This window comes from Empidonax traillii, unplaced genomic scaffold (genome assembly GCF_003031625.1).
Source record: "Empidonax traillii isolate 1590-97213 ecotype Southwest subspecies unplaced genomic scaffold, ASM303162v1 scaffold27:size3997909, whole genome shotgun sequence".
In the NCBI taxonomy this organism is placed as follows: domain Eukaryota; kingdom Metazoa; phylum Chordata; class Aves; order Passeriformes; family Tyrannidae; genus Empidonax; species Empidonax traillii.
Genome location: NW_020955220.1, coordinates 3,694,025 through 3,711,022, shown reverse-complemented (window position 1 = coordinate 3,711,022; position 16,998 = coordinate 3,694,025). Strand labels below are relative to the sequence as shown.

Here is a 16,998-nt window from a genome sequence, read left to right as displayed (position 1 = left end):
GCCGGACCACCTTCCACCCCCATGGGAATAGCCGGGCTGAGCCTCGGTAGGCCCGTCGGCGCTGCCGTGTCAGTGAGCAGGAGCGGAGCATCACTCCATCGCTCCCTGGCACACTTGCTGCCTGCACCGGCTACGCTCAGGGGTCTACGTGGAGATGGGAACCTGGAGCGCGACCCGGTCGGGATTGTTGGTGGCGTACAGAAATCGTTTAACCACCTTCCCGTGCTGTATTCTCCTTAAGGAAACAATGCCGCCTATGTATTTGGGTGGGAGAATCGAAAAGGATGCAAAGAAACACAGAATAGCCATTTTTCCTTACTGATCAAAACGTGCGGAGTAAAAGAAGCAGAATAAATTTCAAAGGCTGAAATATTTCCCTTTCGAGCAAGTCGAGCTGTTATCAATAATTAAATTTCTATTCAAAGAAGAGATTTATGTTCACACTAATCTCTTAACTGCATAAATTAATCTGTGTTTATTTCTTTATTCTTAACAATGTGAAATGTAATATATAGCTTTAGCAAAATCAATACTAAATGGTAAATACAAACTATTTCACAAAATCTATTTTAAGTTTTCCCTCCAGCTATCTCATAAAAGCTATTTCAAGATTTCCTTTCCACTAATTTAGCACTTTTTATAGTCCATGCTAATCCACCATAAGTATTTCATTATAAGCCATAAGTATTTCATTATCTTGGAGCTAGCATTTGATTAATATGACCAGTATTATTTCACAAATTACTCTTAGCTAAAAATTAGATGTGCTATATCAATTATTAAAATAAGATAAATCAATTAATAAGGTTGTATTGAAATAAAAAATATTTCTAAATATTTACATTGTCTGATCTCTTAGTGCTATAAACCAAAAAAATAAGTAACTATATGGTACATTAGTTATAAATTTATAACTTTTATTAAAGCTCTTATCAGCATAGCCTTCTACAAAGTCTATATTGAAAGCTTTACTAAATCTTTCCTCTGGAGATGCAATGGGAGGTGCTTGTCCCACAGAGGGGACAAGCAGGCCAGCAAAATTTTCCAAACAGCCTTAATTATGAAGTTATTTTCTCTTAATGCACTTCCCTATCCTTCGGAGCTTGGTTTAATTTAGAGAGGGAGGTGCAAATAAACCTGGCAGCCTGCTGCTTTCTCAAGAAACTTAAACTTCTCTGTATTCCAAGGCAGCTTTTACATGTCAGTATTCCATGAATTGTAAACGCAAAGTTAGAGCTGGCCTTGCCCAGACAAGTTTTGGTGAAAGAGCAGTGGAGATTCTGTTTCTCAGCAGCCATCCCAGGGTGGCAATCCCACAGGTCTCTCAGAGGAAGACCTGGCACATCCCCTGCCCAGCAAGAGTGAAACAGGCTGGCAGAGCACATCACACAGATTTTTGTGGCCTATCACCACAGTCAGTAGGTGAGTTACCTCTGTAGGCAGCAACAGCAGGAGCAGCTGGCTAACTTGAGTCTTCAGTGAAGAAAACCAGAGCCAAAACATAGTCCACAGTACAGACACAGAACAAAATATAGTGAGTACTTACAATTTCTGGCCGTTTGTCTATAAACTTTGTTAAAATATGCAGATTATGTATTTATTTTATAATACTGCCACTATGAAATCCAAGGTAATATTTTTTAATGCCCCAGTGCCAAGTACTGAGCTGTAGGGAGTTTCAAAGAGACTGCAACAACCCCCTCCGTACCCCTCCACGTCTGGGTTTGAAAGGGACCTTCTAAGGGCACTCTTTGTTTATGCCAAGATACATAAAGTGTTCTGTTTGCTCCTGGTCAAACTGCCAGGCCTGTCTCAGCTTGAGAGCTTCCAAGTTCTCCTCGTAAAGTACAGCCCTCTTCTCTGAGCAAGGAGTCAGAGCAGTTGCAGCTGCCCAGACTAACCAGCAGGCAAATGTAATTTGCAGTCATGATGCCCTAGATTGGAAAATTAAGTAGGTGTATAAATGTGACAGGTCAATGTTTTATGTAGCCCTTTCAAGTACAGATTAAGCCTTGTCTGTGTAATACTGTGCCCAGAACTAGCTGTTCTCCAGCACATCACCAGCTTGCCAGAGTAAAAGAGTAAGGACCTCCTATAGTCTCTTCCCTGAGTGCAAAGTCTATAAGAAAAAGCTTTATTACACTTGGACAATTTGATCATTGAAAGTTAAAATATACCACCAAGCTAAATGGCATTTATTTGGTTTCTAAAATACCGTAAGTGCAGAAAGGGAGATACCTCCTGCATAGTCACCACTCTCCCCAAAGGGAGCTTTCTTGGGTTATTCTTTTTCAAAGGAAGAATATTACCATCTCACCCAAACTTTAGGCAGACAGTTTTTGCCAGGAACAAGCCATTACTTCACTGCATGTTGAGATACAAACCTGACAGGTACTTTACTGTGCGAGTCACTGGTCTGAGTCTGTGTGTCTGGTGAGGGACTCTTTCAGTGTTCTGTTTTCATCTCCCTGCCTGCAAGTGCTGTTTCTGACTCCTCAGAGTGGCTTTTCAGAAACTTTACCAAGCACAAATGACAAAGCAATTAAGTGAGTTTTGTGGAGAACCGTGGGAGTTTTCTGTGAGATTATAAGAACTTTATCCACTATCCATCACTTCTTTTATCCACCGGAGAGATACCCTAATAAGCTTTTTGAACCACTGCTGCTCTTGGAGGTTTAGTGAGAACTAAATAATATAAACTGAGGGAGCCCTGGAACTGACCTAGCCCTTATTCACCTCACTTAAGGGCAGCACTAAGGGCTTTGCAGAGCTCCAGTGAAAAAGACGGCAGGATGGATTCCTGGTACTGCACGTGGAACACCCTGGTGACATCTATCCCAGTTTGATCTGAACATAGCTGTGTCAGCACAGTCATGTACTGCTTAAGCTATAAAAGCAGTGGAAGATTTAAATCAAAACAGCAGTCTGTATTGATGGCTTTTATTCTGTAAAAATGCTAATTTTGTAAAACCACTTTTAAGATCTTAATTTGGGATTTAAGTTGTCTAGCAATACATTTATTAAAACTATCATAGACTAATGAAAAGGAAGTAACAATAAATAGTGAACTTGCATTTTTTTATTTCCTTCTGAAAAGGTTGAACAAAAAGATAAGAATTACTTTATCAGCTTCTGAAATGCATCCAACTTTTAAGTGCATTGTAATACCCATTTACCCATTTACCTCTGCACTTGAGTGCCATAAAACAGATGAGTTTCATAGTCCTGAGTATTCATTCAAACTTCTGGCCAACCCAGAGTTGTTTGGGAATCATAGAATAGCTGAGGTTGATGGTCACGTGGTGGCCTTGAAAGGTCATCTAGCCCAACCCCGCCTGCTAAAGGCAGGTTCAGCTAGAGTTCAAGAGTCTTTCTCTTGGGTATTTGAATATCTCAAAGGATGGAGACTGCACCACCTCCCTGTGTGACACGCTCCTGTGTTCAGTCTCACATTAAAAAAAAAAAAAAAGTTATGTGTAAAATGAATGAACACTTGTAGTCTTTCAGCCCAGTGAAAATGTGGTCCATATGAGCTCCTGCCTCTCCATCAAATTTCCAGTGCCTGTCTTAGTGGGCTTTATTTCCATCCTATGTATTAGAAGAGACCCATATTTTTCAGCTTCCCTGTTAAAGTGGATGGTGTATGATTCTCAGTTTTGCCATCACCACAAATTGTTTCTACATGTATAGAACTGTTGCACAAACGTTTAATCTTGTGCCACAGTATGTTCAGAGTATCACAGTTTTCTTTTCCCTGAGCTTGTGGTTGTACTGAATAGTGCTATTAAACAGGAGATGGGGTGGATCATTGTAATAATTTTCTTCCTTCTTCATGGCACTCAGCACTGTGGAGAGAAGAGAAAGAAAAATAAAAAATCATGGAACTTCACGGTGACTTTCCAGAGATTTCTGTCAGGCAGTGCAGTACAAAACTCAGAGAGCAGAAGTACAACTTGAGTGCCATTGAGTATCAGAGCTCCCAAGAAAGAACAGAGGAAAGTGGGAGTTGCTCAAAGTTGCTATTTTCACTTGTCTTGTTTTGATCTGTTCTATAATGGCCTTTGTGACTCTTGAAAGAAGATAATTTGTTAAATTATATTTTTTCACTGTCACTTTAACTGAATTTTTACAGCAGTAGAGATGGCTGAATGTATAGTTTCTCTTCGCGGAAAGGGAGAGAACTATTTCAATCAGCTGCATTTCTTGGCACTTGCACAGTATGTTTCCTATTCTGTAAGCTATCTGCCTGGGGTTGCTCTGCAGGTCAGGAAGGGGGAAACTTCCTTACTTGCAACTCCTATGAATTATTAAGCATTTGTTTACATGCCTTACTTGAAGGAAATTATTGTTCCTTAGCCTCTACTTTTCCCCAGAACAAAAATTACAGACAACGTACCTAACCTTGTCCCAGGTGATGGGTCAGTGTTACTGTATTGGAACTCTAAGCATATAAAACATTATACAACATATATAAAAATATATAAACCACTATGTATTATATAAAACACTAACATGATTCAGCCTGTGCACCTCTCAGCTTGTTCCGACAAGCTAGTGCAATGCTTACTCCTCTCAGTTTGCTTGTATTAGTATGTTGAAAGGGGAGTAATCTGAAACTCAACTCAACTCCAACTGTTTTTATGGAAAGAAAACCTCGCAACACAGGTTTAAAACCCTTTCCCTTTGTCACAGACATAAGTGGGGGTGTGCTTTTTTTTTACCATTTTTTAATTGAGTCAGTGCTCCTTCATTACTTCCAAGAGCCGCAGTGCAGAAGAGCATTCCTTGCTATAGCAAAAAACCCTGCTGCTGCCATGCATGTGGAATGTATCTATTCCAGGCATTTTGCTGTCCACAAGAATACCCCCTTAAGGCAAGAAGCATGGTTTCTTTTCCTTCCTTACTGGAGGCAGAGAGGGTATCCTGGGAAATCATTCTGCTGTAATTCCCATACTGATGGAGCTTTTTTTTAAGCATCACTTCCAAGTAGGCAAGACATTAGAGCACATGAACCCAGGTCTAACTCCAGTGGTTATTTTGGTCCCTGTAACCTCAGCTAGCTTAGGTCTTGTGAGCAGTACCAGAGTGGCATCCCCTCAGGAATGAGCTGACCAAGCTTTTGCAGAGTGTGCTGATCTCTGCAATCTGTTCCTGGCTCCCCAGCAAGTGGACGCTAAGTGAGCTCGGGTTTGATGACACGCACAAGCTGATTACTCCCTCTGAAATGCCAGCAAAACTGGGCATGTTCTGACATGCAAGAACTGGTGCCCTCAAGACCTTGCTGAGTTGTCCTTGTCACTGGGAGGAATGCCTCTGGTCTGGGGATGTACTTCCAGGAAATTGTCGCTGTCTAGGCTTGCACGGGGCTTGTTTCCTTCTTCCAAGGGCAGCTTCTGGGCCGCCTGCTCCTTGCACAGGCACAAGGAGCACTACAAAGTGCTCTCAAAGAAGGAAACAGCTTTGCAATTTACTGGCTTAAGAGAACTCTAGTTGTATACAGTGACGTTGCTCTAGTGTAGTCTATATGTAATAGTCTTGCCAGGTACAATTTACAATTTTTATGTCATTGAATTAACTGATTATTTTGCAACTGTACTTAGTTACATTAATGCAACTTTTAGACAACAGTCAGAACCATAGAATTTTTTTAGAAACAGTTGAAATTATCTTCCATTTTTCTTATTCTGAAATCCTCTGATATTGTCACTGCTTTCAAAATAATTTTATGGAAATTCTGAACTTAGTTGTAATTATGGAACAAACATTCATTTCGCATTTGGTTCAAGATAATAAAATATGATTATCATACTGCTGTTGCAGTTTGATGTACTCCAGAACCCTGTATAGAAAGGGAGAGCTTTCCTAGCAGCTGCTGTACCAGATATTTTTTCTTAACCCCAGACTTAAAATGAGTTTAGTTTGAAGGAGTTATTGTTATTTTAAATAGTGCTAAGGAAAAGTTAGAGATGGGATTTAAGACTGGACTAATGCCAGTGAAATATGAATTATTTTAAAGCAGTGAATTTTTATTTATGTTTTCAATCTATAATCCAGGTAGCTAATGCCTTCAAATGTAAACATTAAAAGGATGTTCTCTTTTTAGGAATAATCTGTATCTCAGAAAATTTAGACATTCACAGGTGCAATTAAACTTTCTGTTCCAGATTTGTCCTTTTCCTTCCTTTGTTTCCCACTCTGGAGCAACATATTCACCGGTATTTTTCCTGAGTGGGCAGTATCTTTATGGTATTGTATATGGGGGACAAAAGGGAGCAGGATAGGGGTTTCAAATTTCAGTTATTTGGAAATTGTGGGCATTGAGGTTGTTTGTTTGTTTGTTTGTTTTTCCAAACTTGGTGATCTGTTCCTGTGATTTAGAAATTACTCCCTCCCAGGATAATACTATTACCTGGTTAATCATAAGGTGCTTTGCAGCTGATATTCCTGCAGCTCTAGTGTTCAAATCTTAATAATAAGCTTATAAAAAGACCAAGTTCTGTTCTTCCCACGGGAGTCTACTTTGGTCAGGACTAAAATAGCTGAATACGGCCCAAGTTGTGCAATTACATTCTCAAGGGCTTGCAAATAGTTTGCCAAATTTTTTTAATTGTTGACGTAATTTTAAGGAATTATGTTGTCTGTATCTTCCAGATTTTTTCAGTATTATAAACGCTTCTGAACAGATAATTCGTATGTACAACTTCTACATTTTATTTTGTGGACCTCAGCAAAGAAATTGAGCACTGTGCCTCAAGAAATGAAGATAGAGATAGGAAATACTGCACTGGAACATATTCATTATCCTGCTGCTTGGCTTTTCAGCCAAAATGGCCACAGCCAGATGCTTCTGATAGAAGTGCAAAGAACCTCCTCTTCCCTAATAAATAGCAATTATGTTTCTTTTTATGTACTAAAAAATAGAATTAAATTTTTTATGTAATTTGTCCATGTTTGACCTTCTGAATGCTATGTTACTGTATATATATACAATGTATATTATAACAACTGCCTATTACAACGAATGCCACAGTTTATTTTAGGGGGGAAAGGTATTTCAGTTTATGGCTTGGTGTTTAGCAGCGTCAAGTGTCATCTTATTCCACATCGTCAGTGAGGTTTTCCACATCTCTCTGAGTCCCTAATCACCCTGCAGTGTGTTTTTTTCAGATGGCTCCATTAGTATTGCATGCAGTATCTCAGATAAGGCAACAGCATTGATTTGCCATGACAAGTAGTATTGTATTCTCCCCATCACCCTGCACATTTGGTAACATTATTTATTCTTTCCCACTGTTATATGTTGAGATCAGTGTCTTGCTGAGTTGCTCAGGACAATATCAAGTTGACTTTCTGTATTGCTAATTTTAAACTTTGCAAGCATTTCTTTCCTGTGTATAATATTTTGCATTTCTGGACCCTCAACTTCACTAGTCAGGTTGTCCCACATGCTGAGGTACCTAATTTCTCCTGAAATTTTACACTTCCATTTTCATTTATAATTTCAGATAAATGTGGATCTTACTGAACTGAAACTCCACTGGTTATCCAATGAATTTCTTAAAAAATAGACTTTATATTTGTTACTTCCAGTTCTTTTGCACATAAATGGTTTTTAATGAAGGACTGTGTATTCTTAGCAGATCAGCCTGTTTATTCTGAAGCTCTTTCAGCATTTTTGGATGCTCACCATCTGGGCAGGTTGACAACTTGCTAACATACTGCTGTCACTATCCAGGCCTTCGAACAGGAAGTGAGAATGGGTCAGAAAGTCCTTTTTCAATTGAAATAATTCAGTAGGAGGCATAAAGTAAGGCTGAGTTGAAAACAACTTTTGAGAATTCAGAAACTGATTTGATGAATGGGAGATTGGGAACAGTAACATAATTATTGCCATCATCCACTTCAGTTTATTTGGAGTATAAATAAACAATTATATGATTATAAATATGCATATTTAGGGCAAATTGCTTTCTACTGTAACAAATTTGAAGACAGAAGTATTACACTGCCATAACTAATTGGAGAGATTCAAAGTCTCAAAGCACAAATACAACACCACTTCTGTATAGCACACTGGAGGTCTTTGTAGTTATAGTTCATTTCAGGAAAATTCCTGAATAGAAATAGGGTTAGGTTTGCCTCTGAGCACTTTGTTTAAGTGAACTATAAACAGAGACATGCCTGTAACACCAGCCATTAGAATTCAGAGTCATCAGTAACGAAGAAAAGTTGCCATTAGCAGTAAGTCAGGCAGTGTACCGCAGCTCTGTCTTGAGGAATTGAACTCCCCAAGACCTCGACATTTATCGGTCAGTTCGTGGCCACAAAAACACATTCAGCCATTCTAATCAATAGCAGTCTAACTCACAGCTTTACTACCACGCTCGGGTCTCCAGCTCAGCGAGTAAGCCAGGAGAAGGCTGCAGGCATATGAAAGGTAGCAAGTGTTGGCAATATGTATAACAAACCAGAGAGAAAGCCTGCTAGGCAGTGGGGGAGGCATTAACAGCTGAGCGAATTGAGTGTTTGGGTTTGCATTTTTCCATCTGCTGAACCTGGCTTAACTTCTGTGCGGCCCTGGCAGGGTCCTGGCCCTTGCAGTGGGCGGTGGCGTGCTTACCACTCCATATGTGTCACCACGGCTGAGACCATGTTAGGATCGTGGATGTAGTGCATTAGGTTTGTAAGCCTCTTACTACATTCTGCAAGAGCTGGGTGACTGTCTGGATTTTCAGGGGTCCCCACAGAGGAGGAACACATTCTGTTTTTATGGTAAGGAAAATTCTTCCTTGCAAGGGAAAACTTCCAGAATCCGGAGACTTGCTGTGGGCTGATAATCTGTCCCTTGTAACATTTTGGGCATGATGACTTCTCTGCTTTCTCTCGGTGCTATTGTCAGTCTGAGGACCGTTTGTTACTTCTGTGGTTTAAATATTTTTTATTTTCCATTGAATGCTAACACAATATATTGTTATGCTCGTATACATAAATACAGCTTTTAGACAGTGAGCTTCCCATTAAAACATATCAAAGCATATCACACATCTTATTAATTATGCCAATAATTGTTTCCCATCCTCAAGTGGACTCTGAGTGGCTGTTACAACCCCTTCAAATAAAGTTAAAAATATTAAATGAAGATAATAAAGAGAAGTTATAGTTAAAATTAAATACAAACCAGTAATACATTTCTGCTTGTTTTGTTACCTTACGCAATAAGATTTTTCCTTTCTGAATTTTCTCCTTAGTAGGAAGAGTGCTTTTTGGGATATTTTTTCAATGGAAAATAAGCAGAAGCAAAAACCCCACAAGTCTTAGACATTACAATAGACAAAATAAAAAAAGTTACACATGGTGTAGTGTCAGGTATTCTGAATGTATTTTATATATCTCTTCCAGAGTATAGAGGTGTATATTCTTTTATATTTGTGCTCTATTAAAAATATAATGAAGTAGTTGTAGGAATATAATATGATTCCATTAACCTTTTTTTTGTGTGTCTTAGATGTTAACACGACTAAGCAGCATCAAGAATCAGCAGTACTCATTAATAACCTTCACTATTCTCTTCTGTAATACATTTAGTACTTTACATACTCTGTCAGTCATACACAAAACAATTATGGAGTTTAGAAAATCCATTACAACTACAGAAGACAACCAGTCAGCCACAAGTAACATAGACTTTGCTGAAAGAAAAGGGTTTTTTTAAACGACATTTTTTAAAAGTATCAATGTATATATGATAAAAGGTTCCATTCTAGTTACTGTCTGAGTCTTCCACTGATACCAGAGGGAATACTGAGCCAAGATCCAGGATGGAATATGGCCTCATGCTCAGATGAGCTGTTAAAATGCCCAGTCTCTGAAATTAGAAAGAAACAGCATAGGGAACCACCTAATGAGCCTTTACGCTCTTCTACGTTAAGGATTATGTGTTCTGTTCTAAAAATAACCCGGTTCCTCATGTGGTGCAAAGAAATGCCATACTTGCACAATAAGAAACTGCCTGTAGTCCCTGTGAGTATCCACCTGACATAAACTGACCAGAGAAAGGGATTTTCAAAAGAGAACAGATTTATATTCAGCATTTTATAGCAATTAGTTGACCTTCCAAAAAGGACATAAGCATTAAGAACTTCCCAAAAAAATCAGTGCTTGACTATAGGTCAAATTTTCTGCAGGAACAACCAAATTGATAACGCAGTTGCGTACTCCAGCAGATTAATCCCTTGCTACCCTCCACTGTTACTGCTGTTAGCTTTACAGGCATCGTGAATTTAAAATTCTAGTGACTCACACCCTTGCAGGCTTTTAAACTCTTCTTTTAAACCCAGGAGTAACAGTGAATTCCCATAAGTCTGTCATGTTATTTCAGGAAAACAATCACAGCACTATCGTAGCATAAAGCACAGCCAGCATGGCTGGCTGGCTCTGAAATACGATTCCATGAAACAACTTTCTCAAGGTAGAATTGTGAGACAATATATTGGGGAATAGTGTTTGTAAATAAATGTTGGTAGCAGATTAGCAAGGTTCTCCGACTCCATTTAAATTCATAATATGTCCATAATGAGAGGGATACATAGCTATTACCTCTATAATTTGATAGAGAGTGCATGTAGGCAAGTATAATGGGAAAAATCAGATCAAAATCAGCGCACGTAATTCAATAGGACCTTAAGTAAAAGACTGAAACAAAAGACAAGATGAAGCAGAAAACACTTCATGATTTGCTGGTAGATTGGAGATAGGTTCATGATTTTGCATTTCATTTCTTTGCCATGCAAGCACTGAAGAAGAAATGGACAAACTGAGTTGGCAATCACAGATGTGCAGCCAACACTGAGAAATATTAAAAAAGATTATTTGGGTTCATCTGGGGTTTGAAATCATGTTCATATAAAAGCTAAAAATATATAAAGAAAATAAGGTTTGACATATAAAAGAAACCTGTCAAACAAGAGATGATTTACTGAGATGATTTTTGAAAGTATATTTATTAAGAACAAATTTGGATGTTTCAGCTGTGAAACATAGTTTAAAATCTTTCTGTAAATACTTATGGAATAGGTAGTTATTAATCCAATTACTGACAGAACCCAGGCAGTTATGAATAAAAAGGCATCCAAAAAATTACCATATTGGAGTAGTATTGTTCAAGTGGGATTTTTTTTTAGTTTCAAATAACATTTAATATACCCCCCCATTCTTTATCATAGAAGCATACTATTTAGGATTGGTTTCTTAAAATGCACATTAATCAGCTCGTGATTAGCTGACAGGCATATGATTAGTCTTATTTGCCAATCAACATCTGTGCTAGAAATATGTATAAATACACATGGTATTCCTGTACTTATTTTAAAGATGGCATTGGAGCCACAATGATTGATAACTTCAAGTGAAGTGCAAAGGTTTCTAAAATAAACTTGAGCTCTCTTCCTGAGCTCTACCAAACCATCTTCAGTAGCAGTGTAGGTTTCTCACAAGATGTATGTAAACAAAAGGCTATTTTAACTTTGAGTTTGTAATAGATTTTGATGCCAAATTCAGATTTGGCACAGTTTAACAGATATAGGTATCCTTCCTGGAGTTGCATATGCTATACAAACTGAATTTATCCTGCCAAATTCAAAATTCCCTGAATTTCAGAAGTATCTTTTACTAAATTTCATTGCAGGATAGTAGAAAAAAATTACTTCACATTCACTAGCTTCATTCAGAATAAGGAACAAATTCATTGAAGACTAAATAATTGCAATTACGTTGAAAAGATTTGACAGGGACACACAGAATTCATGGAAGTGATGTGTGACAGTTCAGCTATAGAAATATTGCTAGCTGAAAAATAAACTGTGCTTCTAGCTTTCAGCACAGTAACAGCCTCGGTGTTATACAAGAGATTTGTTTTGTGCTGCTTCATCATCAGGTGGAGAAAGACAGACCTTTACCTTGTCTTTTATTCTGCTGATTTCTTTGTAAATTTTAGAGAATTGGGTGCTTCCACCTGTACACAGTACAAAGCCCCATCCTATAATTAGATGTGTATAACTGAACCCTTCATCCTATAGCCAGATCTACACAACTAAATACTTTTTCCTGGGTGGAGTTCTGTTTAAATCAGTGAAGCTTCACATAACTGCAAGGATATGTCCAGGTGATAATTTATAGGCTTGTGTTACAATGCAGTATTTTTATCAAGAACTTCTTCTGATATGTAAAACCCACCTGATCTTCAATACTGGGCATCTTCTATGCAGTACAACACTGCGTTGGGCAATATGCCTTCTTGGGCTTATTTTATATGTGTATAATATATACACAAATAAAAAGTATCACCTGCAAATAATATTTAGAATGTGAAAGACACAAAATGTAAACATTTTATTTGGCAGTTTTTTCAAACAGGTGAATAAATAAATGGAAAAGTACATCTTAATATTCTTTATAGCAACAGATGCAGTTGCACACATATTTACATATTGTGGATGCAAAGAACAGTTAATTTCATTTCCTCTTGTTAAAAAATGCAACTTCCAACACCACTAGACTTGACAATTAAAGATGAAGATACTAGTAATACTTTGTTCTAGCAATCTCAACTTTTAAAGGCATTCATTTGGAAGTAAGATAAGAGAGTCATCATGCATTTAGTTCATTTTGTCCGCTTACAGTAGAAAGTCTGATGTAATCTCAGAATTATGAGTGTCATGCGCTTAAGTCAACTATGACATGTTTATAAATCAATGTAGTTCCCTTAAAACTTGAAGCAAAGAGAAAATCTCGTTTATCGATGGAGACATGTATGAAAGATCTTGGTGCCTGCACGTTTAATTCTTGAAACTTCACAAATTTTGCCTTTTCCGCATCCCAATAATAGACTTGAGTAAAAGAATAATCACTTCCAAGAATGGCATATTGATAATTATTTATCTGAAGTGGTTGGAATACCATTGACCCTCGGGATGGCATCCTTTGTAAATCCAGAAATGCTGAACCACCCCATTTCATTACTTTAGAGTCCCCAATAAATCTTGTTAAGCAAATGTATACATCCTCTTTCACTTTGAAATGTTTCACTGCATATGCATCTTCCATATCTTGGATATCAAACCGCTTAACAAATTCATTTGTTCCTTTGTTCCATTGATATATTACGGGTCTTTGGGAACTACTTGACAGAATTAAATGTGGTTTGCCAGATATTTCAAGATACTCCACATCAGTATCTCTGTACCAGGCATGCAGAGACTGATGGGAATAAAATCCATTCCCATTCCACTTGTAAACCGTGGTGAAACCAGCCTTTGAGCTGTCTGCAACAACAAAATACCAGTCTTCAGCAATCCTGAAAGTTTCAATGTCATTGGGTTTTCGGATTTTAAGGATTTCAATATCTTGAATTTTTATAAACTTATTAGCAAAAATATCTCTTTTATATATGTGGGAGCCTCCAAACAGCTGTGCGACAATGACATACAGCTGACTCTCAATAACTATAGGTTTACACACAACAGTCGAAGTACCTATAAAAAGAAAAGTAAAAGACAGGGTTAGCACCACTTTTTGGATCAGCTTTTGGAGTGTTATTTGTCAAGCTATATTCATACCTGTAATGTTGTCATAATTCCTGAACATCACTTCCACATGGTCCCATTCAAGAAAGATGCATTTTCCAGTAAAAGGCTGAGCAATAACCACATGTTCATCATTCATATATGAGAAAGTATCTACTGACAGAGATTGGTAGGGCAGGGACTGATAAACTTCAAATTCTGCAAAAGTGCACACAATAGATGATAATTATAGAGATATTTTACATACTGTACAGAAAAAAATTCTGCTTATCAGATAGCAATTTTTTACAAATTACAGTATTTCGTCACTAGTCCAATTTTCCTGATGATAAAGGAGCACTGCAATTTGGTTTTCAACCTTTCTTAATCAAAAGAGGTGCTGTTTTATGTCCCAGTTCTCCAAATCCTTATGTAACATATTAAAGTCTGCAATTCCGCTTGCAAATGATTCCATGTCAGACTTACACCTGCACAGAATCCATATTGATTTTAGTGGAAGTTCCATCCAGTATGCAGACTTCCTGCTAAAATGGGCTCTAGAATGAGAACTATAGCTTTGACTTCAATTTAACAAGATTAAATAATTTGAAGCACATTACCTGTAATAATGCAATCAAATTCTTTTGGAGAGAGGCTATTGATTTTGCGCTTCTTATATTCTGCTGGGCTTTCACAGTAAATGTCTTCAACTGTTGCATTGGTGCTGCCCAGCCATTCCACTAACCACTTCAGTTTGCAGTCACAATTAAATGCATTGCCTCTAAGATCTCTACAACAAATCAATCATGCATTGAAAATAAGTAGTCAGCTGATGTATTCCTCCTTGCAGGACAACAAAACAGGCTCGTGTTAAATGTGTACCCTCTTGCTTATTCTCACATGATATCTTCCTGGCCTAATTTGTCTTGACCCATAGTTAAATCTACATACCAGAACCCACACAGACTTAATTATATTACGGTAAACAAGGAGACCTTAACTTGATGATCAGCTGAAAATTTTTGTTGATTTCCCTAAGTTTACAGTTACTGAAAAGCCTACCAAACTACTGACCCCTGTTTCTTTTGGACTACCCTTTCTCTATAAGAGCATTCTAGATAACAAAATAGGAGTTAACATAACTTTATGGTCAGCCAGTCGGTATTCGCTGTCCCCTTTAGATATACTCATTTAGGGCTTTAGGAGATAAAAGCAAAGGTGTTCTGTTCAAGTCTTTTACAGCTGTCTTGAGTTGGATTTCCGATCGTATGTACAGGAACGCCAGGACCAGACTGTGTAACCACCTGGCCCAGATCAGTCATGCCAAGTAATGCTACCAGATACACTGACCATCCCCACATCTCACTACTGCAGCTCTACACTAGGAATTCAGCCTACCTTGTGAATACAGGGAACAGGCTTTTTCTGTGCTTATTATCCCAAATCAAGTGAACTAGGATTTGGTATAGTATAAGCGAAACAACTGTAAGATTTATCTGTTTATCTATATTTTGTATTTTTACTGGTATTTGGTTATATTTAAACAAGTTGATGTTTTGGTTTGGTTGCAATTAGATTTAGTATGGGACATGGTCCTTACTAAGACACATGCTTTTGTGATACAAGATAGCTTTCCCAGAAATTACTTGCACATTAAAATGTTCCTCCATTAAATACGTTCCCCTCATGCCTTGCTCTCTCATGCATCCCTAAGGATACTTCCTTCTTATTCACAAAGTATTAATGAACATACAGCTTCATTACATAACTACTAACAATATTACTTATCTTCATAACTGGTGGAATATTCAGAAGAAACATAAATTCTCAACAACAGTAGACAAGAAGAGAATCCTACCCATTCTGTGCAGTCTCTATCCAGTAATAAAATCTCATTACTTGCTACTGTTTTGAATGGTTACTCAGAATGTCCTCTAAAATAAACCCCTTATACTTTTAGTATAATTAATAGATTAATTAATTGTTTTCTTACACATTTGTTAAAGAATCCAAGCCTTTGAATATGTCTTTTGGAAGGGACTGGAGATTATTATTTGCAAGACTCCTGTAAAAGAAGACACTTCAGTATTAGTGCTAGTTCATGAAACTACACATTTTTCAAGGTGTAATATACTGGGGGGGGTGGGTCTTGTGGTAAAGAACACTGGTATTCTCCAGTACTTAGTTGTAAAAGATTGCTTTTAAGGCTAGCTCATTTACTTTGTGACTTTTCCTTCCACTAAACTGCCAAGCCTCCTTCTACTTTCACACTCTTCCGCAGCCTTGCAGCATTTCCAATACCTCACTTAGCAGAGTAAAAAGTGCAATCCCCTTTGGTGTTTTGCCAACACCATTTAAAAATTTAAAACAATTAGTCATGATTGGATCTACTGATGTTTTCCTTATGAGATCCCAATACATGGTGTTCATGTTACTGCACTTTCCCCACTTCCTTGTATCTTTTCTGGAAGGAAAATCTTGGTACTATGTTACATTTTGATGGGTTTAAATTTAGCTCATAGTTTTTGGAAATATGCAGTAATAGATAATAAATTGCTGATTAGCATGAATTTCTTTCTTGGAATGTGCATGTGTGTGTATGTGTGTATAGGACCAGCAAAAAACTGCCACTTATTCCCAGTTTTTAATATTGGGAGAACTCATTTCAGTTCAGTGAGTATTTTAGCTAGTAAAAGTGACGAGGAAATGCAAGCAGGCTTTAAACAAATAATACATAACATTTCAGTCAGACATATCTGTGTGAGTCCACCAAAGGTCTTGGAGATGTCATGGAGGGCATGACAGAGAAAGAATGATGTTGTAGGGTATTTCAATTAAGAAAATTAACAAATTTCAACTCTTTCAAGTAACAAAATTATTTATTACTTAGGGGAAGAAACAAAAATGGAGAGAAATCATTCCAATTTAAGATCCCAGTTATAAGACTTAGAATCTCTTCTGTTTCAGTTTGTAAACATAACAGTTATTTATTAACCACAATTTCTTTAGCCAAGCAAAGACAGTCAGGCATAAACTTAAATTCAAGAACAGGCCCAGATGTACTATATCTGCTGCCTCATTTAAAATTACGTGTTTGCCTTATCAGGAATAGTAACTATGAGATGATTCCATTAGTCCATTCTGACTTCACCACTATCAAAGTACATCTGATTGTAATACTGTGTGTGATTGTATCACGTGCTTCACTTATGCGTAATTTTATGCTCAAGAGCAATTCTTAAAAGTCAGGTGACTCACATGGAGAAAGCTGCGTGGACTTGCAAGCTGAGGCAAGTTTAATGCCCTGTATAGTTTTTATATGTTATTATATAGCAAACTGAAAGGGATGATGTACTTGGAAGTAGCAGTGGTTCACCATTGCCATGGGAATATGACTGACAGAAAAATTTAAATAAGTTTATGCATTTGTCAATTTTTG

At 37.5% G+C, this 16,998-nt stretch overlaps 1 protein-coding gene across 4 annotated transcripts in view; it reads right to left on the bottom strand.

The window, feature by feature from the left end:
* Positions 1-9,362: 9,362 nt before the first annotated feature.
* The window catches only part of LGI1 (leucine rich glioma inactivated 1), a 33,442-nt gene continuing 25,806 nt past the window's right edge, over positions 9,363-16,998 (bottom strand). For all 4 annotated transcript variants that reach the window (XM_027909376.1, XM_027909384.1, XM_027909367.1 and 1 more), the window contains 4 exons: positions 15,553-15,624; positions 14,180-14,349; positions 13,614-13,778; positions 9,363-13,529 (listed from right to left, as the gene is read on the bottom strand). In XM_027909376.1, the coding sequence (XP_027765177.1) occupies positions 12,712-13,529; positions 13,614-13,778; positions 14,180-14,349; positions 15,553-15,624 (1,225 nt within the window). In that variant the 3' untranslated portion in view covers positions 9,363-12,711. The remainder of the gene's footprint in view (positions 13,530-13,613; positions 13,779-14,179; positions 14,350-15,552; positions 15,625-16,998) is intronic.